This window comes from Chrysemys picta, chromosome 5, assembly GCF_011386835.1.
Source record: "Chrysemys picta bellii isolate R12L10 chromosome 5, ASM1138683v2, whole genome shotgun sequence".
Classification (NCBI taxonomy): domain Eukaryota; kingdom Metazoa; phylum Chordata; order Testudines; family Emydidae; genus Chrysemys; species Chrysemys picta.
Window position 1 is genome coordinate 3,468,404 of NC_088795.1, and position 20,369 is coordinate 3,488,772.

The 20,369-nt window shown below is 44.1% G+C and overlaps 2 protein-coding genes across 3 annotated transcripts in view; both read right to left on the reverse strand.

Annotated features, from left to right (window-relative positions):
- Positions 1-4,105, reverse strand: part of SRP72 (signal recognition particle 72) — a 75,353-nt gene extending 71,248 nt beyond the window's left edge. For both annotated transcript variants that reach the window (XR_006176867.2, XM_008162785.4), the window contains exon 1: positions 3,724-4,105. Coding sequence is in view for 1 of the 2 variants with exons in the window: in XM_008162785.4 (XP_008161007.2) it covers positions 3,724-3,829 (106 nt within the window). In the remaining variant the exon portion in view is untranslated. The remainder of the gene's footprint in view (positions 1-3,723) is intronic.
- Positions 4,106-11,677: 7,572 nt separating this feature from the next.
- On the reverse strand, positions 11,678-20,102 carry LEPROTL1 (leptin receptor overlapping transcript like 1). Its single transcript, XM_005308577.5, has 4 exons — positions 19,943-20,102; positions 16,940-17,018; positions 15,245-15,431; positions 11,678-14,163 (listed from the first exon to the last, which is right to left on the reverse strand). The coding sequence occupies exons 1-4, from the start codon at positions 19,956-19,958 to the stop codon at positions 14,047-14,049; spliced, it is 399 nt and encodes a 132-aa protein (XP_005308634.1). The 5' UTR covers positions 19,959-20,102; the 3' UTR covers positions 11,678-14,046.
- Positions 20,103-20,369: the final 267 nt, after the last annotated feature.

Consider the following 20,369-nt stretch of genomic DNA (forward strand, 5'->3'; position numbering starts at 1 on the left):
AGAAGGTCTCTCTCTATAAGTCTATATTATATAACTAAACTATTGTTGTATGTAAAGTAAACAATGTTTTCAAAATGTTTAAGAAGCTTCCTTTAAAATTAAATTAAAATGCTGATCTTACGCCGCCAGCCTGCTCAGCCCGCTTCCAGCCTGGGGTTCTGTTCACCTAGGCCTGCAGCGGGCTGAGCGGGGCAACTCGAGGTCAGGGCAGAGGGCTGGGGTGTGTGTGGAGGTGCAGGGCAGAGGGCTGGGTGTTGGGGGGAGGTCAGGGCAGAGGGCTGGGGTGTGTGTGGGGGTGCAAGGCAGAAGGCTGGGTGTTGGGGGGAGGTCAGGGCAGAGGGCTGGGAGGGTGTGGGGGTGCAAGGCAGAAGGCTGGGTGTTGGGGGGAGGGCAGGCCAGAGGGCTGGGGGGTGTGGAGGTGCAGGGCAGAAGGCTGGGTGTTGGGGGGAGGTGCAGGGCAGAAGGCTGGGTGTTGGGGGGAGGTGCAGGGCAGAAGGCTGGGTGTTGGGGGGAGGTCAGGGCAGAGGGCTGGGGGGGGTGTGGAGGTGCAGGGCAGAGGGCTTGGAGGGTGTGGGGGGTGCAGGGCAGAAGGCTGGGGTGCTCCCAGCCCCTGCCCTGAGCGGCACATGGCAGGGGGCTGGGAGGGATATGACCTGTTCCAGCCCCTTCTCCAAGGCCCCGTCCCTACCTCTCTCTGCCTCCTCTACGGAGCAGCGAGCATGCTGCGCCCGGCTCGGCTCTGCTCTGTCGCCAGCAGGGAGGGGCGGAGGAGGAGGGGCCGGAATGCACCACGTTGTGGGAAGAAACGGGGGTGGGGGGAGCGTGGCTGCCGCAGGACCAAGTTTCTGCCTCCTGCCCCCGAAGGGGAGAGCGGTGGGGCGGGGAGCCGGGACCCCCCCGCTCTCCCCTGCAGGGGCAGGAGGCAGAAGCTTGGTCCTGCGGCAGCCAAGCTTCCCTCCTCCCCCTTTTTCCCCCAGCATGGCGCTTTCCGGCCCCTCCGCCCCTCCTCCTCCTCTCAGTGGGCAGGCAACGTGCCACTCAAAATCAGCTCGCGTGCCGTGTTTGGCACATGTGCTGTAGGTTGTCTACCCCTGGACTATAAGGTGGATAGAAAACTGGCTAGATCAGTGGTCCCCAACCTTTTTGTGGCCAGTAGCACATTCATGTTTTCAGAAGAGTGTGGCAGGCGCCAACAATTTGTCAAGACTTATTTTGTATTTGTACATTAAATAATACGAAAAACATCATATTTAATATTACATAATATATGAATCCAGAGAAGAGAGAAGCCGCGAGGACAGAGAACACCGGCGCCCGCAGCCCCGGAGTTCTCTGTCCCCGGCAGGCGCGGGGCCCCGGCTTCTCTCCCCTGCTGGGCACTAGGCAGGCCCCGCGCCTGCCTGGGACTGAGAACACTGGCGCTTACAGCCCTGGAGTTCTCTGTCCCCGGCAGGCGCGGGGGCTGCGGCTTCTCTCCGGCCTAAGCTGGGGCCCTGCGCCTGCCAGGGACCGAGAACACCGGAGCCCGCAGCCTGCAGCCCCGGAGTTCTCTATCCACCGCAGGCGCGGGGCCGCAGATTCTCTCCCCTGCTGGGCACTAGGCGGGCGCACATAAATGCCCCGGCAGGTGCCATGGCACCCATGGGCACCGTGTTGGGGACCACTGGGCTAGATCTTCGGGCTCAACAGGTAGTGATAAACGGCTCGATGTCTAGTTGGCAGCAGGTATGAAGCGGAGTGCCCCAAGGGTCGGTCCTGGGGCCGGTTTTGTTCAACATCTTTATTAATGACCTGGATGATGGGATGAATTGCACCCTCTGCAAGTTTGCAGATGACAGTAAACTGGGAACAGTGGTAGATACGCTGGAGGGTAGGGATCAGATACAGAGGGACCTAGACAAATTAGAGGATTGGGCCAAAAGAAACCTGAGGAGGTTCAACAAGGACAAGTGCAGAGTCCTGCACTTAGGACGGAAGAATCCCATGCTCTGCTACAGACTAGGGACCGAATGGCTAGGCAGCAGTTCTGCAGAAAAGGACTTAGGGGTTACAGTGGACGAGAAGCTGGATATGAGTCAACAGTGTACCCTTGTTGCCAAGAAGGCTAATGGCATTATGGGCTGTATAAGTAGGGGCATTGCCAGCATGATCAAGGGACATAATCATTCCCCTCTATTCAGCATTGGTTAGGCCTCATCTGGAGTACAGTGTCCAGTTTTGGGCCCCACACTACAAGAAGGATGTGGAAAAATTGGAAAGAGTCCAGCAGAGGGCAACAAAAATGATTAGGGGGCTGGAGCATATGACTTATGAGGCGAGGCTGAGGGAACTGGGATTGTTTAGTCTGCAGAAGAGAAGAATGAGGGGGGATTTGATAGCAGCCTTCAACTACCTGAAAGGGGGTTCCAAAGAGGATGGATCTAGACTGTTCTCAGTGGTAGCAGATGACAGAACAAGGAGCAATGGTCTCAAGTTGCAGTTTGGGGGAGGTTTAGGTTGGATATTAGGAAAACTTTTTATCTAGGAAGGTGGTGAAGCACTGGAATGGGTTACCTAGGGAGGTGGTGGAATCTCCTTCCTTAGAGGTTTTTTAAGATCAGGCTTGACAAGGCCCTGGCTGGGATGATTTAGTTGGGATTAGGTCCTGCTTTGAGAAGGGAGTTGGAATAGATGACCTCCTGAGGTCCCTTCCAACCCTGATATTCTATGACTCGGAGAGGGAGTGCCACCTCCTCCCCGACTCACCATTTTTTGTCGGGGGGGGGGGGGGAGGGGCACAACTGAAAATTTTAACTCAAAGGGCTCAGCTCAAAAAGTTTGAAAACTGCTGAGCTAGACTAACACAAAGCCACATCTTAGGAGACCTCCCCGCCAATGGAGATACATGCTTATATAGCTGGGATTTTCTAAAAGTTATTGGGCAAACAGGCGATCTCAGTCTTTGTTCAGTCATGTCAAACATCGGGCTGGAGGGTCTCAAGCTCCAGGTATGGAAGGTACCAGGCTCTCTCTGCCTTTGTTATAGTTGTGCTGCCTTTTAACAGACGGAGGCCTAGGCATGCAGCTGGGTGCTCAAGGCCAGTTGTTCTCAATCAGAGGGGTACGCAGAGGTCCTCGGGGGGAGGGGAGTACATCAACTCCGCCAGATAGATGCCTAGTTTTGGAACAAGCTACATAAAAAGCTCTAGGGAAGTCAGTACAAACTACCATTTCATACAGACAGAAATGAGAAAGTTTGCAAGATTTCAGGAACAGGGCTGGGACACTGCTGCAGCCCTGTGTCGGACTGTCGGACTGTCAGCCAGCAGTTTATCAGCGGGGTGAGACGTGGGGGTTCAGCGGCCCCACGGGGCAGTGCGGAAAGCCCAGCGCCGCTGCTCCGGGCCATCAGGCGGAAGCCGGGGGAGGGCAGGCACTGCCCGAGCCGGCGTGTGTGTTACACGTCGGCATATGGCACCTGCCAGCAGCGGGACAGTCCTGGGGCCGCGCCGCGCCGCCCAGCGGCAGGGAGCCCCGGGCCCAGCCAGTGCCGGCCCCCCGCAACCGGGATCAGCCCGGCGCTGGACGGAGGGGTCTCGACCCGGCCCAGCACGTGCCGCGGCCCGGAACCCCCACGCGCCGGCCTGCGCGCGGCTCGGACCGGCCCATACAGGCTGGCGGAGACGCGCGGACCGGCCCATCCGCCCGGGGGGGGGGGGGGAGTTGCGCGCGCGCGGGACTCACGCTTGTTGACAGACTTGAGCGCGCGGCCGAAGTCTCCGTTCTGGCCGCCGCGATTCACCTCGCTCCACAGCGCGGCCGCCGTCCCCGCGCCGCCCGCCGCCGCCATCTTGTGACCGGGGAGAGACGGGGGGCGGCTCGTCACCTTTCCCCCGGAAGCGGACGCGTGCCCGCAGGGAGGCGGGACCGGGGCGAACGTCGCCGTCAGCGCCGCAGGGCTCCCAGCCTCGGCGCTGTACACGCTCGGCTCGAGCCCCACGTCAGGCCAGCGCTGAGAGCCGGGCCCAGGGAGCGCGCCCCCCTCCGGCCTCCCCAGCAGCTGCGCCGGCTGGCGCCTCGTCCCCTGCCGAAACCAGGCGCGATGGCGCCGCCCCGCTTCCCCGCCCACCCCCCAGCGCCCGCCCGCCCTCTGGCATCGCCACACGCGGCTTCCTGGGCAGCACCTGCGGCAGGTCCCGGGCGCCTGGCGCCCGCAAGCGCGCGTGTAACGGGGCTCCTGTGACAGGCTCTGCGCTAGGCACAGCGCATGTTCCCGGGGGGACCAGCCCAGGCCTGCCTGGCTCACGTGCGGCAGGACGGGTTTAGGCACCGTCTGACCCAGGAATGTTACAACGTTCAGCACCAGGGAGCGCGCCGGGCTGGACAACAGACTGTTACCCTGGGGCTGAGTAACACCGAACTTCCCAGCGCCTTGGGGCTGGAGCCAGCTTGGGAGCGCCCTCACCCAGGCTCGGCCTCAGACACGGGACTTAGGGAAAGTTTAGATCTGGAGCAGAAGCTTCCGTTCCAGGGCCGCCCCAAGCCCATGCCTAGAGCCAGCCCTGATGCCAGTGGATTGGACAAAACTACAGCGGAGCTGACTCCCTCCTGAACTTTCGGGCACACTGGAGTTTGGGTCCATCTTCACTCCTCCTGAAAGCGCCAGCCTCTCGCTAACTCGTCATTTTGGCTGTCTGCTTTAGACTTTCTGCAGCCTTTTTTTTTTTTTTGGGGGGGGGGGGGGGGAGTGCCTTTCCAAGCTATTCTCTGCATGCATTGGCCCCTTCTGACTGTAAAATCTATAACTTGAGAGAAAATATTGTAAAAATCTAAGCTGCATTTGATTTCAACGTTTGCACTGCATCACTTTTTAGTTTGAATAGCTAATCCTGTGGCAATATTTCTCTCAAAGTTTGGCAAAATTTCAGTTATATCTATTAAGCACACCTGCAAAATTGATTAAAAGCAGACAACTTTTCTGAAAGTACTGTATCAATGCTAAGAGATAAGAAAACGAAATACTTACAAAACCATAAGTTAGATATTGTTAGCTGCATTTTACAGATGGGGAAACTGAGGCAGAGAGATTTATACAATCACAAAGCCAACCTCTAAATCTATTTTCCCACCTGAAAAACAGATACTGCCTGCTTCCTGGCTCTGCTTGAAGTGGTAGCATGGTCCAGTGGATGGGAATAGTGGACTGGGAGGCAGAAGACCTGGGAGCTAATCCTAGCTCTGCCATTGGCTTGCTACTTGGGCACATCATTTCACCTCACTATGCCTCTGTTTCCTGTTCTACCCTTTGTCTGATTTGTCTTTCAATTGTAAGCTCTTCAGGGCAGGGACTCTTGCTATAGATTTGTACAGTGTCTAGCCTACTGAGACCTTAGGCACTAAGGTAATATAAATAAGAATATGGACTTAGACAGAACCAGGATCAGAACGCAGTAGAGGTCCCTACCCTGTGTTCAGATTATGCCTCCCCCTGAAATGGAAAGTTAATATCCTATAGATTTGAACAATTTAGAGCAAAAAAAAAAGTTAGATTTACACAGACCTGCTATGTATAATAGGATTATGATAGTCAGTTGTCTAATATAGAATACACCCCCAACAGTATATGCTCGTTCATAAACTGAATATTTTTGGTAAAAAAGTGACGCATCAAAGAGAGGGGGTCATCTTATAAACGGGTCTACACCAAAATTTGATTTTAAACTTTATGGAATCATTGAATTGAATATCTAATACATTGTTGTTTTGTTTACCTGGAGCATCTGCAGGCATGGAGCCCCTCGGCTCCCTGTGGCCACGGTTTGCCGCTCCCATGGGCTGGGAACGGCGAACCGTGGCCACCGGGAGCCGAGGGGCTCCATGCCTGCAGATGCTCTAAGTAAACAAAATGTCCTGCCAGCGGCTTACCCTGACAGGCTGGGAGCCAAAGTTTGCCAACCCATTTTTTGATGTCAATACTGCAGCCTTTTAAAGTTGCAAAGGCTTTGTTTAGTGGACTAAATTAGCTTGAAAGGAATACTAAAAGAGCTATGCTGCACATCTGCATGACATTTGACCCATGCATTTCACAAAATGCTATGCCTTACAAGCCAATCAGAAAAATACAATGAATGATACTACTATAGTACTGGTGTCAGTCCACTACTGTGTAATTTGATCTCTTCATGCATTTCTACCAATGGACCTCATGAGTCTCGAGCCAATATAACATGCAGAATCAATGCAATCGCTAATAAAATTGAAATAGCCTGTTATCCCCACAGACGTGCCAATCTACAGGGCTGCTTTGAAATAAACAAAGAATAATAATAATTTGACTGTGATAAAGCAGGTGACATTCCTATATAAAGTCCTACAAAATCTATAACTACAATAATAATCTATTTTCATACTAGTATTTAAAATGAACGGTGAAATCAAAAGAAAAAGGTCTGCTTATGCAGCGTTCAAACTTAAAGTTGTTGAATATGCAGAAGCAAACAATTGCACCGCTGCTCGTGAATTCTGTATCAATGAGAAGGAAGTAAGAGAATGGCGAAAAAATAACACTAAAAGACATGCTAAGAAGCAAGAAAAAATGTCCAACGAGGTGCGCTTCATTTCCTGAGCTAGAGAAAGATCTCAATAATTGGGTTGTTGAATATTGACAAAATGGGTACATTGTCACTAGAACTGGAATTCATCTGTGTGCTCTGCAAATGTCGAAAGATGACAAATACAAGTCAGTAAAGCCGTCAATGTTTGTCGCATCAGCGGGTTGGTGTACTTGCTTCATGAACCGTCATGGTCTCTGTCTTCATCAGTGAACAAAGATAGCACAAAAGCTGCCGAGAGATCTGGAAGAAAAAAATCGAATCTTTCCGAAGGTTTATTATAAACTATCAAAAGGAATATGCATTTGAACTGTCACAAATAGGAAATATAGATAAAACACCAAGGACATTCGATCTTCTGAGCAACAGAATGGTAACTGATGTTGGCAAAAAACAGTTTTAATTAAAACCACTGGCCATGAAAAAATACATTTTACGGTGGTTTTATCATGTTTGGCAAATGGATCAAAACTCCCTCCTGTTATTTTTAAAAGAAAAACCTTGCCTAAAAATATGAAATTTCCTGCTGGTGTCGTAAGTGGACACGAAAAGGGATGGATGGATGAAAGTGGGACTATTGAATGGCTGGAAAAAGCGTGGAATAAGAGACCAGGAGCACTTTTCAAGAAACCTGCTATGCTTGTTTGGGACATGTTCAGGGCACACAAGATGGATGAGGTGAAAAAATGTGGCCAAAAATATGAAAACTACTTTGGCTGTAATACCTGGAGGCTTAACTTCAGTTCTACAACCGCTTGATGTCTGCCTGAACAAACCTTTTAAAGACAGGCTATGCAAAATGTGGTCTGAATGGATGTGCACAGGCATAGCGAAGCTGACAAAAGGCGGGAATCTTATGAAGCCCGAAATCAATCTGGTCGGCCAGTGGGCCAAGGATGTGTGGGTGTCCATTCCCTCAGAAATGATAGAAAAATCATTTAGGAAAAGCTGTATCAGCAATGCACTCAACGAGTCAGAAGATGATGCCATATTTGATGACACAACAGAGGCTGATGATGAGAAGGAATTTGAGTCTGAAGACGACACTGCCGACATCTACGATGACAATGCAGGTGCAGCTCTGACTGAAGCCGAGTTTAATTAACTGGTTGGTGAATCAGAGACTGATTCAAACTCTGAAGGATTTTAAGACTTTTTAAAGTCTCATATTGTTCTAAGTTACTTGTTTTAAATATCTATTTATAATTTTAAATATTGACTGTAATTTTGAAGGTGAATAAATATTTGTTCAGTTATTATAACAGGTTTTTCATTAGAATTAAAATAATTCTAGCAAAACTTTTGAGTGTTTCTTGTGATGCCAGCTTTTAAAATATAGCAGGGGTCAGAAAACTTTGGCTCCCGGCCCGTTAGGGTAAGCTGCTGGCTGGTCGGGATGTTTTGTTTACTTGGAGCATCTGCAGTCATGGAGCCCCTCAGCTCCCAGTGTCCACGGTTTGCCGTTCCCAGCCAATGGGAGCTGAGGGGCTCTGTGCCTGTGAAGGTTCCAGGTAAACAAAACATCCAGGCCTGCTAGCAGCTTACCCTAACAGGCCAGGAGCCAAAGTTTGCCAACCCCTGAAATATAGGGTCGGCTTATAAAAGGGTCATACAGTTTTTGCTATTTTTACCTAACCATCTTGGAGGGTCAGCTTATAAACAAACGGGCTAACGAATGAGTATATATGGTAGATTCTAAAAAATTCTAACAACTTTTGACAATCTTCCCCCCTGCAGCTTTCCACCAACCACATGACTATTTCTCTCTATTCTTTGTCTGTTCTTGATGATTTTTCACCTGTGCCATACATTTCCTCAGCAAACTTCTGCAGGATTTTACACATTTGGGATCATCTTGAGGCAGCTCTTATTCCAGCTTCAGTTTAGGTTCCCACGGACTCAGACTTTAAGGCCTGAAGGGGCTATTATGATTATTTAGTCTGACCTGCTGCATATCACAGGCCACAGAACCTCATCCACCCATTCCTGTAATAGACTTATAATCTCTGGCTGAGTTATTAAAGTCCTCAAATTTTGATTTAAAACTTCAAGTTAGGGAATCCACCATTTACTCTAGTTCAAACAAGCAAGTGACCCGTGCCGCACACTGCAGAGGAAGGCAGAAAAACCCAGGGTCTCTGCCAACCTGACCTGGAAGAAATTCCTTCCTGACCCCAAATATGGCAGTCTGTTAGACCCTGAGCATGTGGGCGAGCCCCACCAGCCAGATAACTTTTTACCAGGTATCTGGTAACTCAGAGCTTTTCCCTTCTCGTGTCCCATCTCTGGCCTTTGAAGAGATTTGCTAATAATGGTCACACATGGGCCACATGCCATCATAGGCAATGTCATAAACATAACAAGCTCAGTCTTGAAACAAGTTAGCTCCCACTGCTCCTCTTGGAATGCTGTTCCAGAATGTCACTCCTCTGACAAGAATAGCCAAACTACACAGTGACCATGATATACAGTTTGCTGTTGTTACAGGACTTGATTTTAACAATATCTTTGGCACAAACAGCCTTTCCTTGTTTAACTTGCAGCTCAGCAACAATGCCTGGGAGCAAGATTATTATCCACAAACACTAAAATGATAATAGTACATGTAACACTTCCATAGTAAATTGGTAGATAATGTTGCCACTGACTTATTTTTTAAATAAACAGGCGATACGGGAGACTACATTTAGAGGTTTTAGACATGCTCAATCATTTGTTGCACACAGTAGACAAATTTGAGAGAACTATATGCTAAACATTGTTACTATAACTAGAAAAAGTATAGAAAAACTATACTAATTGAAGGAGTAACTTGTAATAGGCAACAGACGCAGAAGCTTGATTTTATGTTGACATTGTTAACACTTCACTTTCTTTCCAATCTCTGGTATATAAACCCACTGTACCACTATTTTTGTATAAACATCTCAGTGGTTTCTTGAGGCAAGGTGATTGCAGAAAGTACAAGTCTGTACTCTCCATCCTTTTGCAAATGCAACCTAAAACCTTCTATTTTTTTAATACAATAGGCTGCTGTCATAAATATAAAGGGAAGGGTAACAACCTTTATGTATGCAGTAATGTAAAATCCCTCTTGGTACAGAATCACTTACCTGTAAGGGGTTATCAGTTCAATTAACCTCATTGGCACCTGACCAGAAGGACCAATGGGGAAAGAAGATACTTTCAAATGGGGGAGGAAGGCTTTGTTTGTGCTCTTTTGTGTGTGTGCTCTCTTGAGACAGAGAGGGATCAGGCAAGAAAAAAACCTCTCCTAAAACCCTACCTGAAATAAGCATCTAAGATTAAAAAAATGTAAGTAAAGCAAGGAAATGCATTAGATTATCTTTTGTTTTAGCTTGTGAATTTTCCCTATGCTAAGAGGGAGGTTTATTCCTGTTTTTTGTAACTTTAAAGTTTTACCTAGAGGGGAATCCTCTGTTTTAAATCCTATTACCCTGTAAAATTACCTTCCATCCTGATTTTACAGAGGCGCTGCTCTTACGTTTTTCTTTATAATAAAGTTCTGCTTTTAAAAACCTGATTGGTTCTTAGTGTTCTAAAAACCCAAGGGTTTGGTCTGTGATCACCTTGGTTACCTATTTGGTAGGTGTAGTATTCTCAAGCCCCCCCAGGAAAGGGGGTGAACTCACTTGGTGATGGCAGCAATACCGTCCAAGGACAAGGAAGAATTTGTACCTTGGGGAAGTTTTTAACCTAAGCTGGTAGAAATAAGCTTAGGGGGTCTTTTATGTGGGTCCCCACATCTGTATCCCAGAGTTCAGAGTGGGGAGGGAGCCCTGACAACAGCCTTATTCTTTAAACTACCCATCCACAATGACTTTTTGGCCTTTTCCACCCAGAAGACAGTGCCCGTTCAGAGTTCATGAGCATTTTAGTTTTTAGTCAAGAGTTACTTATCCTAGTCAAATTCCATTTCCATTGTGCTAATTAATCTCCACTGCTATGTTTAGACCTAATCCCTAATCCTTATTTGGTAATAGTCTCAACTCAGTTGCCTCCAACAAAGTACATTAACACTTCTCCCACTTCTGGTCCCAAGAGATCTCATTTACTTCAGAAAAGCAGCTCTTTGTTGTTACTGTCATAAGTTCTTCCCTTACTTGTTACAGGACTCTGACTCACTGGTTTTCCTCACTTATGAGTGATGGTTAGAAAATTAAAGATTCAACCATCAGAAGCCATTATAATTTTCCTCAGATTTCACACATTAGAAATACACATTTTTTTGTTTTCAGAAACTGGTTTGACCCCATAAAGTTAAAAGTTTTTCCCTTTAGAAAAAAGGAAAGGGCTGATCCACAATTTCCATTGATTTCTTTGATAGAAACAGGCAGCGTGTGTTACCAACTTCTCAATTTTCAGAAATTTGCTGATGGATGCATTTCACACCACTCTTTATAAATCAGTATTCTTATACCTTGTGTGTACTGAGGCAATAGCTCAGTGGTTTGCGCATTGGCCTGCTAAACCCAGGGTTGTGAGTTCAATCCTTGAGGGGGCCACTTAAGGATCTGGGGCAAAATCAGTACTTGGTCCTGCTAATGAAGGCAGGGGGCTGGACATGATGACCTTTCAAGGTCCCTTCCAGTTCTAGGAAAGAGGATATCTGACAACATATTACTGTATGGTTTAGCATACTGTTATATATAATTTCAGAAGTCCCCATATTGTGATATCTATTGGCAATGTAAGCCTGGGGGCATATACAGTTATGTTAGAGAGGTAGTATCTGATATTACATCTTACGAATGAAAGTCAAGAAAATGGAAAAGAGAGACTTGGAAAAGTGTCCAAACATTTTAAATATTATCTTTTATGGCTTTTTTGGAGTTCGTTGGGACATCATTATATACTGATGAATATATAATGTTAAGCCTCGGATTAATGAAGAACTGGCTCACAGAATTGCATCAAGTAATTTTTGAAAACAAGCACATTTTTCCAACAACAAGGACAACCTTATGAAAACAAGTTAGGGAAAGCAAGCCATGTTTTAAACACATCAGATTATACTCTTTGATTAATCTAACAGTATATTTTCATTAAATACCCAAAACTCAAGCTGATATTTAAAATGTTTATTGTTTCATCATTAAAAGTTCTCTATAGAAGGATGGCAATGCTATTTCAGTGCATATTATATGGAAAAATCATACCTCTCAAGTGCCTAGCCTAGAAACCAGAGACAGCACTATGTCTAATTAGTGTGCAAGATCAAGAACACAATGCTGTCAATGCAATTAATATACAGAAAAAATACACCGCTATTAAATATAAAAAATTCTGTGTCCAAGTGGAAGAGTAGCAGGGTATTACATTGACATCTAGGAAAGCAATGTGGGCATGGGAAAAACAGAACTCATTTCTTGGGCAATTGACTGGGTCAGGTCATAAAAAAAATTCAAGAATCTGGGAGGAGTTGTCAAAGTCACAAGTGCTAGCTTTTGTGTGAAGGCAAGTACTATCATTAGCCACTGGTTTAGAGGATTTTCAAAAGCATGTAAGGTATTTAGCTGAACAGGTCCCACTGAAAGTCAATGAACCATGCTTCTAACTCACTTAGGTACTTTTGAAAATGTCCACCTTACTCAGTAGATTCTTCTGTTACACATCTTTACAGGTGACTGAAATGCTATCTGCTAAAGATTCACTTTCTGCATGCCTAGGACTTTATTCTCCAGTTCCTTTACAGCTATGGTGAATATTGCTCAAAGCTCTTAACCACAACATTGTGTGGCCTTAATAGACTGACTGGTAGCTGTACACACTACACTAAATATCTTGAACATACAATATCACATATGTAACTATCATGATTATCAGACTTGAAATACTTTTATAGTTCATTTACATCCGTGTAAATAAAATAATCCCCTTTCAAACAAAGACAGACAAGATCCACTTACTCTGTGCCTTTTTTATACTGAAGCACTGGTAATGAAGACCTAAGTAATCGATTTTTATCATGCCTGCACAGTTAGCTTTCTAATCTTCATTTAAAAAAAAAAGTTGAATAAAAATAGATTTTAGAAGTATTTTTGGTCAGCTTTATTGATACATCTAATATAATCAAGCCTGACTAATCTGCATTAATCCACTGTGTATCACAACAAATGTCTAATAAATAGGATTTGCAGCAATTAAAATCAGACAATTGAGAGGTATGCAGAAAACTTGTCTTAAATATTGTAAATTACAGGTGACAGCCTTATGGAACAAAAACTACAATTATTACAGAGAACATTACTGTTAACAGATAATGCATGAACTGAAAGACTGACAAAGTCACTAGGAAATCATTTCAGTCAAAGACTTGCAAAAAAAGTTGTGCTTTGACTGTACTGTATATAATATAGCAATCAATTTTCTTACGTAAGTTAAATACCTATGATTTCAGTGTTAGTCTACATTTGAAAAGCCATTTTAGTCAATATATACTATGTATAAAATAAATTAAAAAAGGGAAGCGGGGAAAATATTTTGTATACGCTGCAAACATACATCAGTAGTTCCATGAATGAACATTTTACCTCCCCTTTGGTAAAATGTGAAAAGTTGACATAAGAACAAAAACATACAATACTTATAAATAGAAACATTTCAACACAGATTTTTTGAAAATGGAATTAAATGTCAGTTTTCTTTTCTCACCAATGCAATTTAAATTTTGCATTTTATAGCATCAATAAACTTACACATAAGAGATTTATATGTCACACCCACAGAAGAGTTGAGAACAAAAAAGAGGAAGTACTCCTTTAAGGGTGTTAAAAACATAGGAATCAGATCCCAGAAAATAATTACCTGCTTATTGGCAGAACAGCTGCCCCATCCCCAAGCCAGAGGCATCAACACTTCAGTCACAGTGAGGTATGAGCAGAACAGTCTACACCTGGTACTCCCATCCAGTACGCATACCCCCACCAAAACACACTGACAATCTACACATTTGCTTATTGACAATGTTGCATTTTGGCAGCACAATTGCTTACTTTGTACATCATATTTTAGTCACCATGGTCAAAAGAAAAAACAAGAAAATGTATCTAACTCAATATAGCTGTTGCTCTTAAAAGAAACTTTAAAAAAACTCTCTCAAGGAAACTATTCAAAAATTCTTGTTCCAGCATTTATATGTAGCATAAATACAAAAACAGAATGGAACCAACAATTACAATTTTGAATGAAGTGAGAAACTAAACATATTTAGATAAAATGAAGTGAAAACAAAGTGTCTTTCCAAACAATAGAAACCTTGAAATCCATCAGCAAGTCAGTGAAGATAGTACACTTACAATAAACAAGGTGAAAAGAAGCATCTAAAATACACCAAAGGCTTGCTATGCTATTTCTCCTTATTGCCCATTCTCTCGTTTGTATGGATGGCCATTGAATGATAAGATGTCTATGATAATTCTGTACTAAACTCCTTTCACCACTGCTGCCAGCTGAAGTCGTCATTGCTGCCGAAGACCAAGAAAAATCCTAGGATAGTAGCAAAGATGACAGTATTCCCTGTGAGGACGAGTGCACATGCTCCCCACAAAATCTGTGGACAAGGGAAATTTAGTTACATATGCAGAGAACTAGACAGCAGAAGCAACTAAATGAGACAAAAAGAATAGCGTGCAAAGTTACTGAATGTGGTCTGAAGTATAACAATTCACTGATGCAAGGACAAGTTTGTATGTTATGATTTGAAATTAAACCACAAAGCCCAGGTACACGTTGACACATTTTAACAATTCTCTCACAGTTGATCCGGCACCTGAGCAGCTTTCCCCCATTGCTAGAGTTCAGGTACAGCTGTTTTTTTACCACCATATCATCTAGACCTGCTCCAAGCAGGGTTAGATAACACAATAATAAACATGTCTGCTCTCAATCTACCCTGGTGCTCCTTTGGTTGCTAGCCCCAGTGCTAGACTTGCCTAAACGCAGCATTATAGATGCAGCCCTCTAGAAAAAAGTTACCTTGGTAACTAAGTGGGATTTTCAAAAAAACATCTAAAAGGAATTAGGTGCTCAGAATCCATTAAAAGTCAATAGAAGTTGGGCACCTGACTCCTCGGGCACTTTTGAAAGCCACACTCTAGTGGGAAGTTTCCCTCTAGGAAAGAACTTTAAAAAAAAAATCTTTATTTTCTGATTTTCTCAATGGAATTAAAGCACACTAGATATTCTTTTAAAAGGTGTAAGTGAAAGAATACAAAGCAGTACAGAGTGTTTTAAGGGATTGAAGAGAATTATACATTGATTAGAACGAGGGCCACTCATTTTTTCATAATTCTGACATTCTTCTTTTTGTTAGGCTCAATAAACAAAAATATAGGAAGAGAAAGAGAAATAGCTGACCACCAAGGAACTGTCCTTTCTAACTATTACATAAATGGTCTCCACATTATTTGGAACATTTCTAGCTTTGTTTCTGTGGGTAAGATTTTATATTGCTGTTGTTTTCCTTCTTGAATGTTTGCATTGTATACATTTTCATGTACTCAGGTACACTTTAAACATCTTAGCTTAACAGTTATATCAAAATGTATCAGCAAAACTAAGCTCAGAGAAAGTATTACACAACATGGAATCATTTAGCAAAGAACATGTTCCCATATGGAAATATTACTAACCAGTTGTGCTCTGGCAAATACTATAGGTAGTCCAAATGCTGAGACAACAATGCCTGTTGTAAGAAATATTGCTAGTTCCTTGCAAGCATTACTTGTAGCATCTGTTTCATCTACTAATCTTCTTGCTATGCAGTATGGAATAGGAGAAAGGATGTAAAAAAACAGAACAAACAGTGGCCAGTATTGGCTGGGGAAAAGAAAAAAAGAAGAGTTAATATTCCCATTTCTTCACAGTAAATACTTTATTGTCGCTTTTCCTGATATACACCCTTATGAGTATACTTTTATCCCACAAGACGACCCTACCACAGTGATTCCTGTATAAAACATATTACGAACTACAGTTTCTTGCCCCACTTTTTAATCCCTTTCCTCTTCAGGCAAAACTTTAAAAATGGGGCATTCCAACATGAACTGACAGACATATTGGCTCCAGTTCATTTATGTGGGAAGTGAATGCCGTAACTAAGGTGGGGCCACCGATGAAAATGTTCTGGCAATAGCCCTGGATGTTCAAGCCCGGGGCTGTTTCAGCTGACTTCAATGACAGTGGAGGAAAACAGGTTGAGAGGGAGTTCTTGTCCATGTTTTTCTGGGAGCCTCATTGCATCATTTAAGAGAACCAGATATGATCAACTCCACTCTGAATAGTTTAGCAACCAAGCCAAGCTTTACAGGATTTAAAAGCTGCCCATAAAAAAATTATCTGTGGAAGGAGACAATTATTCTCCACAGACATTTATAAAAAAAAGCATGGCAATGGAATGAATGCCTCCATAATATTTTTAAGAACTTGGAAAATTAATACTTTGGCAGATATTTTAAGTTTAGAGTTCACTCAATAAGAAGGGGTCACACAAAGTATATTTAGCACTACACCTGACATTCAACACACAGAAAGCAGGGAAAAGGATGCTACAGACCAAAATACATATCCACGAGGACAACTTATCCCACAACAGCAGTGCAGGATGTCATCCTACCTAGCAAGAGGTGTTTAGTATAATTTTTTCATTTTACCATCAGTTGGAAGGTCAGGACAATTTATCAAACAGACCTGGTATATGGAAGAAACTAGAAGGGCCTGCCCTTTGGCTTGATGGCCTACAAGCTTGTCTATCAGTGAATCTAGAGAGAGAGGTGAGGTAATATCTTTTATTGGACCAATTTCTGTTGGTGAGAGAGACCAAGAAGTTGGTCCAATAAAAGATATTACTTTGCCCTCCCTATCTCTTGAATATTCTGGGACCAACTCAGCTACAACACTGCACGTATCAGTGAATCTGTCAACTATCCAATAGAGTTTGTTGGACAAAGTGGCAATCACACTAGCAATACACTTCACTACCCATTTCAATACATGCTAAAACCCTTGTCAATCGCAAGTACACAGAGGTTATAGGATAAAAGGAGTATTTGAGAAACATTTTTCTGATGCTTTTCTTAATGGTTTGTATTTAAGACTATCCTATAAATATTACTTGATTTCCCTTTTCTGACCAGATAACTGCAAACTAGTTCACAGGTGACCTTTGTTGTGTTTTCTCCAACATTTTCAATCCATAATCAAAAAATTGCCCATAGGAACAGGCCAGTGTGCAGTACAAGGATTTTCACTACACTGGCTCTGGAGGACAGGCTATTCAGTAGTGAAAGGGCCATGAGGTCAGAGTGTATTAAAACTGTATACATTACCTATTGTACTGTGGAAGGGCACATCCAAGCATTAGGAACATTAGTCCAATTGCTCCCCCAAAGGACAGACTAATCAAAGCTGTAAGGAAAACACAAATCAAGAACAGGATGGTCAGATTGTTGGACCACATGGAACACTAGTACACAATCTGAAAGCATTAACTATATTTTTGGCTATTGGCAAAGCTGAACAATATCTACACAAGTCAAGGGTGTCATTGCAGTAACAGATTCCTCCTGCTGCATTAACAGACTTTCAAAGTTAAGGTGGAGGAGGGAATATCTTTTATTAGCCCAACTTCTGTTGGGGAGAGAGAGAAGCTTTTGAGCTTACACAGAGTATCCTAGAATATCCAACAGGTTTCAGAGTAGCAGCCATGTTAGCCTGTATCCGCAAAAAGAACAGGAGTACTTGTGGCACCTTAGAGACTAACACATTTATTTGAGAGAAGCTTTTGTGGGCTACAGCCCACTTCATCAGATGCATAGAATGGAACAGCTTCTGGCTATTGGCAAGCTGACTCATCAAATCCTAGATTTACTCTAATCTTCATTTGTATCATATCTATACAACTTCAGAATCTTCAGTAACATTTTTCATAAATCAAATCCTAACTTTAAATGGACTGATTCATACAAAGGAACAAAAGCTTTCTGAAATCTCTTGGGAATACCTTATGTTTCTGTGAAGTTAAATAACTCTGATCTCAGGATGTTATTTAAAGAAAGAGTTACAATAAAGCCAGCAGGCTGGTTAAGAATTGGTAAGACTTCAGCTTCTTGAAAATCTGTCATTTGCCTCCAAATGTTTTTGGATAAAAACGAACACATGGAACCAAAAGCACCATATCTTAATGGGGGAACAGGTTTAAAACGAAATCTAAAATATTCCTATATTAGTAATTCCTTTGTTTAACATTTTAAATGAGCTAGAAATAACCTCAGGTACTAGCTCTGCTTCTGAGATCTCTCATTGATTTTTGCTGTATAATTGTATTTTCTTTTAAAATAACCCACACAAATAGAGGAAACTGACTGAAACTGTGTACGGGGTAAACAGTACAATGTCCGATGGGCAAAATGCTGTCAAATTAATGTAGGGCCTGATTCAGAGTCCTCTGAGGTCAGAGTTTTTGTTAGCTCCATTGTCTGGAATGGAGCATCAAACACAAATTGAATAATCGATTTTGAAAAATATGAAAGGAAAACACTTTTTACAGTTCCAAAAACTCTGTTCATTTCTATTTTATTGTCTGAATCTATACTGGGAAATTGTGTAGTATATACACACCAGCTTTATGAGAAACCTCTATTCATTCTCATTTCTAGCTTAATCATACCGCCAAAGTTAAATCACATTTTCCTCACAATAGGATTAATTAATGAAGTAACCCCATGAGGTTACATTAAGGGACTTATAACCTGTCTTGTGCTTCAGAAAGTCCCAAGGTGGATATGATAGTCCCACTTGCATCATCTTTGTTCTTTAAGTATTAACAGGTGAAAACATGTAGCAAACAAAGAGGCGAGAGCCTCACTTTAAATTACATTCAAAATTTCATCTAACAGACTTTATTTTAAAGCTTAATATAAATGTTCATGTAACCAAAGTTACATTTTTGTGTAGTACTGAACACAAGTGTACAGAACCTTTTACTGTAATACCAATAAACATCTCCTTAAATTAAATATGAAACAAATGAGAAATAAAATGCTCTGATGGCTTGGAATCAGTGGAAAAAATCTAGGAACTTGAGTTTCAGTAGATTTGAATGAATCCTACTTAATACACAAATGGTAGCACTTTAAAAGATTTAATTCTGAAAAGCATAGTAGCTGTAAAATTTAATTTGGCTGTATATCAAGTTAACATTTTCATTGGTAAATAACCTAGCAGTTTTAAGAGGACATCATTTGACAGGATGATAAATGAGGATTTAAAACAGTTCCACTGGCTGATGTGAAAGTGTGACTACTCCTTCGGTTTTCTGACTTCTATTTTCCGATTTAAAAAAAAACTGATTTCTAGTGGATGCAATTACCATACTTTATTTTTTATATAAACTTGGACATCTGAGTGTGTGAAATAAAATTATATGAGGTATATGTTGCATGTGACTTGACACTCATTTAGTCAAATATAACTTCAGAATAACATTTAAAAAAAAGTCACCTAAGAGAAAAGGTTTCAGAACATAGCCTTGTGAACAATTATCCATGTCTGACCTATGATACCAAACAATGAATAAGCATAAGGCAGTGAGTTTATCCAAAGGAGGCTGGGCTTCTTTGCTAAAATCTTATTGTGCTAAGCGAATATAAGTCCTTTAGAAATAGGTCCAGTTGTATTTTTTGCAAGTTTGATTATGGGATAATCCATTCAATAAGCAGGATTTGAGGCTCATTTCAAAGTTCAGCCCATTTGCATTATTCGTGTGAAATTTTTAGCCAGAAGATGACTTTCACTGGAGGAGCAAGGGAAAGCAAAATTAATATCTATTGCAGAATTTACTCTTTGTAGGTGTTTAAAATTTGACCTCCTGCCCTTCTGTCTGCAAGGCGCCCTCACGAACGGGAGCCAAGGGTAAACAACCAAGTGCTACAGGCCTCAGGCTTTGTTTTCACGTGGAAGCAGCTCCCTTGTTGTCAAACCCAAGTGGGGACGAGGTACGGGGCGTGTTTGCCTCCAGCAGCTACATCCCGGGGGGGGCGGGGGCCGGGCTGCCCTGGGGCAGCCACCCGGAGCACAAGACCACTCAGGCCTCCGGACCGGGTCTCCCCCCGAGCGAGCGAGCGCCGCGCTCCGCCTCTCGCGGCTGCTCACCGCGCTGGGGGCGGCCAGGCCCCCCCGCTGCTCCCTGCCAGGGAGACGGGCCCCGCACCGGGGAGCGAAGGCTCTGCCCCGGGGGGGAGCTGGGACGCTGGGTCTCAGGGGCGCCCCTCCGCCTCCGCCTCCGCTCCCCGGCCCCTCCCAGCGCCGACAACCGCGCCTGCCCCCAGCACCTTTGATCCCGGCCATAGCGCCGCCGCCGCTGCCGTCCCCCTCACCGGCCGCCGACAGGGAGCAGGCCCGACCCCACCCCCGGAAGTGCGTATAAGGCGAGACGCGGCAACGCTTCCGGTGAGAACTGCGCAGCCGCCAAGGCAGGAGCTCGCCCCTCTGTCATGTGACTCGGGCGCTGTGAAGCCCTGCGCTAGGGGGCGTGTCGGGGAAGGGAGGCGGCTGCTTAAAGGGCCAGTACTGCAGCGGGGAATCCTTAAAGGGCCAGAGACAGCATATTACTCAGCCTCCCCAGACCAGCGAGATGAATCATACCCTCTTCAGCCCGGCCCTGGATCGCTCCCTGCTGGGCGCAGATGCCATTAGTGCCTTAGCTCTTACCTCAGAACTATTGCAACCCCCCTGGTGCTTTCATTATGGGAGACGCTC

Coding starts and splice junctions, on each gene's coding strand:
- LEPROTL1 (XM_005308577.5), bottom strand. Junction 15,432..16,939: donor GCCCTTCCACAGTACAATAG/GTAATGTATACA, acceptor TCTTTTCCCCAG/CCAATACTGGCCACTGTTTG. Junction 14,164..15,244: donor TATTTGCCAGAGCACAACTG/GTTAGTAATATT, acceptor CCTTGTCCACAG/ATTTTGTGGGGAGCATGTGC.